At 38.9% G+C, this 5,736-nt stretch overlaps 1 protein-coding gene across 1 annotated transcript; it reads left to right on the forward strand.

Annotated features, from left to right (window-relative positions):
• Window positions 1–997: 997 nt before the first annotated feature.
• RNASE4 (ribonuclease A family member 4) lies at window positions 998–1,438 on the forward strand (the record flags this gene model as incomplete). The annotated part of the gene is made up of 1 exon (XM_084240731.1): window positions 998–1,438. The coding sequence occupies one exon, from the start codon at window positions 998–1,000 to the stop codon at window positions 1,436–1,438; it is 441 nt and encodes a 146-aa protein (XP_084096857.1).
• Window positions 1,439–5,736: the final 4,298 nt, after the last annotated feature.

Raw genomic sequence — 5,736 nt, forward strand, 5'->3', positions numbered from 1 at the left:
ATTTCTTTCTTCAATCAAACAAAAGTAGTATTCTGAAATTCCATAGCAATACATTGGTTTTGTTCTGGAGTTTTTTTAATGCTGTTAAAACATGTGTTTATTTCCCACTGCCAATATAATGATCCTGCAACTAAGAAAGACAAACAATAACGAACAACCAAGACAGGCAAAATGTAGATTATATGAGCAATGGATATATGGCCAGGCCTGTGTGTTTCAATTGTGCAGAGATTAGTATTTATTTTTTAGTGCTTCTTAGCTTTTCTTATCTGTGAATTCCACAGCTTGGGACACACCTTCACTTTCTATACCCATTTTGTTTCATTTGTTTACTAGCTCACTCATTTTGTTCATTCAAGCGATATATACCATCTTCAAAGCACTGTGTCTGGGCACTTTTGTTTTGGGTTTTGTTTTATATAGGATTAACAGGATTTCCAAAAAGAACCTGATTTTAATACCATTAGAAGAATAGCCCCATGGGAGAAAAGGCTAAACGCAAATATTTCTCTGTCCTCATTTCTCCACCTTCCTCAATTCCCAGATGTAAGGAATTAAAATCAATTCATCAACTTTCTTTGCTATGTCCTGAGTGTACCCAAACTTTTGCAATTCTGAGTCTCTCGGGAACCACTCTTCAAAGATCACATGACTAGAATTATCTCAAGAGGCAGACAACCCCAGTTCCATTTTTATTTGCTTCTTCTCCCTTCTCACATGCTGACCATGCAGGCCATGCACACCAGGATGCTGTCGTCTCTGCCCCGAGTTGTACTGGCCATTGAAGCTTCTCTCTATAAAAGAGGAAATTTTTGTTTTCAAACTATCGAAGGAGCAGGAGTGGGGGAAGTGAGCAGAGTGGGGAGATGGTACTTGTAAAATGAGGAACAAGGAGACTATAGAGGAAATATCAGTTTGCCATTCTCAACACCTCTCCAGTAACCAATTCTTACATTCTCTTCTCTGCCCCTTGGTTTCTCTAGGCACCTCCATGATAATGATGGCATTCCAGAGGATCCACTCATTGCTTTTGCTCTTGGTGCTGACCCTGCTGGGGCTGGGGCTGGTGCAACCCTCCTACGGTCAGGATTACATGTTCCGACGATTCCTGCGGCAACATGTGGACCCTCAGGTAGTAGGTGGCAATGACGGCTACTGCAACCTGATGATGCAAAGACGGAAGATGACCCAGAATCATTGCAAACCCGTCAACACCTTCATCCATGAAGACATCTGGAACATTCGCAGTATCTGCAGTACCACCACTATCCAGTGCAAGAATGGCAGGATGAACTGCCATGAGGGTGTAATGAAGGTCACAGACTGCAGGGAGACAGGAAGCTCCAGGGCCCCCAACTGCAGATATAGGGCCACATCTAGCATTAGGCGTGTTGTTATTGCCTGTGAGGCAATGGTACCTGTGCACTTTGACAAATAGATGTCACCCCGAATGGATGATGGCCCAGGAGTGGCTTTTAACTTACTCCTTAATCAGCAATGAGTAATACATTTGAGCTGTCTCAGGCTCTGTCTCCTCTGCTATTGCTTGTCCTTTTTCTCTAGGAACCCATTCTGTTAAACACCTCAAAGAGAAATGGAGACATAGACCTATGAGTCTGGACTTTTCTATAGTGAAGTTTCTTTTAGAATACTGGTTAGCTTAGCTCTCTCCCATCCTATCTTCTGGAATTTAGTCATTATATGTATTTATATAGCAAATGCTTTGAAATAAAGTGCTTTCATCTAAGTCACTTCATTTTAATACCAGAGCATCCCTGTGATGCTAGTATACATAGGAGCCCAAAGTTAAGGGATTTGCTGAATAAAATCAGTGGAAATTTTGAGACAAAAACTGGCTACTCATTAACTTCATCACAAGGAGTGTTTTGAAAACAGCTGCCTTTTGTAATTCCCGAAAGTCAGCAGTGAAGCATTAAAAATTTGGAAATACATACTGGCAAAATGATAGCATATATAATTTGGCAACCTTGTTATGTTTGGGTATACTAAAAATCAAGAAATGATACCAGAAATTTTCTTTTTCTGTTCCTAAACTTTCGAATCATCCTATTAAGTGAGAATATTAAAAATGTATTAGATCACTAAGACTCATTCACTCTTCCTGACTGAAAGATTGTTTATTTTCTTTGTAATAAAGGACTTAAACTGCAGATATCTGAGAAGACTGTACTGTGGTTCTTGTTTGGGGGATTATTTCTTCTTTTTCCCTATCCTCTTTTAATTAATCTTTAGTTTCTAAACATGCGTATCCCTAAATAATCTCATGAACTTTGGTCAAAGACTAAAACCATTGTCAGAAGCACGGAGGGCGAGAGAATTCACCAGACTGTACCCAGTGCTTGTATAAATAAACAAATAAATAAATAAATCTTTTTTAAAAAAAGGACTAAAACCATTCAATCCATGATTGCGACACAGAAAGGAGGAAATGTTTCCTCTCAAAGACAATTTCTTGCTTGGACTATTTAGAAACAAATTAAGGAACAGAGATGAAGACACTAGCTGCTGACGAAAGGTTATCTGTGTGTAAGGATTAAAGTGAAACTGATTTATAGCAGAAACAAAAAGAAAAAAAATTTGTTTCATTTATATTTAAGGTATACAACATAATTTGGCACACATACACACTGTGAAATAATCACTACCATCAAGCCAACGTATCTTTTTCCTCACATAGTTACCTTTTGGTGGGAGTGTGAGTGTGGTGAGAATGCTCAAGATTTACCTTGTTAGCAAATTTCAAGTTTATAGTGCTGTATTGCTACCTGTTAAATACCAAAATTCAACTGGCTAAAGTTTTTAAGAATTTATTGGCATTATTCAATGTTTCACATATCAGACAGCATGCAATCTAGCAGAAAGGAGCTCTAAGGAGTTATACAAAGTGAAAGACTTTTATAGCCAGAAGGGAACAGAAACAGGAAGTGATGCAAGGGCAAAGAGTGGACTGGTCACTGCAAGGTTACTTTCCTTTAGGGAATGCTGAGGATCTATGAGGCAGGACACCTAACAGGCAATTCCTGATTGACTGGTTTAAGATTTCATTTCTGGGAAAGTTGAAACTATAATTGTCGATTTGATCACTTGGGACTTAGCTTAAGCAACTCCATTTTGGGACTGTTGTCTGGTTTAACAAACCTATAGTAGCCATGCTATATATTAGATCCAGAACTTATCCAATTGTATAACTGAAACTTTGTACCTCTTGGCCAGTTATCTCCCCATTCCATTCCCTAGTCCCTAGTAACCTCCATTACGCTCTGCTTCTATGAGTTTGACCATTTTAGAATCCACGTATAAGTGAGATCATACAGCATTTGTCTTTTTATGTCTGGCCTGTCTCATTAAGCATAATGTCCTCCTGGTCCATCCCAGCAGACCATGAAGCAGACTTCCTGATGGGGAGCAGCTGGGAAGGAGCAAGGTGGATATATAAAGGGAGTGGAACAAAGGGAAAGGGAGACACATGGAGGAGAGACATGTAGACATCTGGAAGAGACGTCTTTTGTCAGCAGCTTCTTGTAAAGTGGGTGAGAGAAATGTGGGGAGGCTACTCCTGTTCCTTGACAGAGACTATGGCCATCATTATCTTGACCTTATGGTGAGTTATGTGGCATATTTTCGAATTTTGAGTCTCCCCTACTGTACCAGCTTTCTGGAAACTGCCTAGCCATTTTCTGTGTTTCCTGCCAGAAACTCTGCACAATTGTTAAGTTTTAGGGTCTTAGTGGCTCGCCTTTCCAGACAAGCATGGCTGGGCATTTGCCCACAAGGGGATGGGTAATTTTCAGTTTGTTATTATTTGAAATCTTTTCTTCTCTCTCTCTCTATGCACACTGATTCTATCAAAATCTTTCACACTAAGAGTATGCTTTCTTTGTCTTTGTGTGCACAGCTGGCATCCCTTAACTGTTCTGGGTCCCTGGGTACTTCTGGGTCACATGCTAACATATACATGAGAGAGACAGAGTAACTCCCACATAACTTCAGATGCCATCTTCAGCCACTTGGCTAAGACAAATAAAGTTGGGGTAAGGAGTAGTTCAGTTTATCAAGGAAGGCTCAGTAGATAAAGACATGAAGATTTAAGTTCTGCCTTCTCTACCGAAAAGAAATAAGCTCAGGTCTTTGTGTATATATCCTACAGAATTTTATATGTAAATATATTTTTCAAAAGTAACCTCTACTCAGCCTTTAGGCACCTATTTACAAAATTACCTTTGTCAAAAAGACATCTTGGGGTGGTATATTTTTGCACCCCTACAATGACAAAAAGAATTAATCAATGTTGGGCACACAGTCTCACTAGTGATGACATTTATCATCTATTCCCATCTCTGCCATATTCTACTGATCATCTAAGCCCCAATTATGTCCCAGACTTTGCATTCCATTCCATTTTCAAGAGATCACTCCCCTTACTCTCAGTTTTAGCTGTAAAACTTATACATAGCTTCTTGCTGAATCTGAAAAAGACATCTGAATATTTTCACTGGGTTTTTCAAGTTCCAAAAGGTTGCTGACTGGTCAGGTACATGTGTATTTAATGTACCTGATCCATTTGGATGAGCTTGTTTTTTACATTTAAAAAACAGAACAGGCCAAATTAGAGCTGCTGTTAGGTTACTAAACCAAGACTTAATGCACATTTGATTTCCCTGGAAATGGAATTTGAAAACAGTTAACAGGAATTGCCTGAACAGCATTAGTTAGGTCATCTTCCTGATAGGTGTTAAAGGAAAGCAATCTTGTGATAACTAATCTGCTTTTATGTCTAATATAACTCCTTTGTTCCTTGTTCCTTGTTCCTTGTGGTTATAAAAGTCTTACTTTTTTTCCCCCAAACAATATCACAGGTTTATTACTGAATCAATTTACTAGGTACAGAAGCATACAAAGAGAAAATATGTCCAGGTAAAGGTAATGTTTTCAATGACATATGGTAAGAGGCTAATGACCCCGACACAGCATAAATGTGTGTTATCACATGTGTGATTGCTTACAGACCTACCTCGGTTCTTCTCCAAGGTCTCCTCTTGGAATTGTACCTGATTTTATTACCAGTTTTCACTGGAATCATTGGTGAACAGACAATTCTGCTTTTGCTCCTAAGCCAGGAATCACTTGATCCCAAAGTCTTGTGAAAAGACATGGCCAGGAAGAAAGTCACGTGGACTCAACCTTATGGTGGAAAACAATAGAGAGAGGGGGCAAAAGTTTAATTTTGTAGAACTACTTGGAGATCCCTTCTACTTGCTAGATTAGATGCTCCCTCACCCATGAATTATTGAATAGAGGCAATAATATAACATTTACTCAGTTGAACTTTGTTTTTAATACTCATTCTACCTACAATAATGCAGATAGCATAACTAAAATCTGCACTCTGTCAGATATTCCTTTTCACATTTGATAATGTAGGATTGGTCTTCTGCCAAAAATTCAGATAGGCTTTTCCCAAGATATTCAGGCCTTTTCCAATACCTATCATTTTGGTATGTGGAATTAAGGTCAGGTAGTTCCTGTGAGCCTCAGGAGAAACTGTTAGTAGTAATATGTAAAGAATTCCTAGATTTAGAGATATCTCCAGAAACAAATCCTTTATCAGAAAAACCTACCTTAAAGTAGGGCAAGATCTTATTATATGGAGTCATGTTCTCCTCATTATGTGAAACTCCCCTCTCCCTTTGACACCCCAGACCTCTTAGCACAGTA

This window comes from Talpa europaea (assembly GCF_964194135.1).
Source record: "Talpa europaea genome assembly, chromosome: 8".
NCBI lineage: Eukaryota > Metazoa > Chordata > Mammalia > Eulipotyphla > Talpidae > Talpa > Talpa europaea.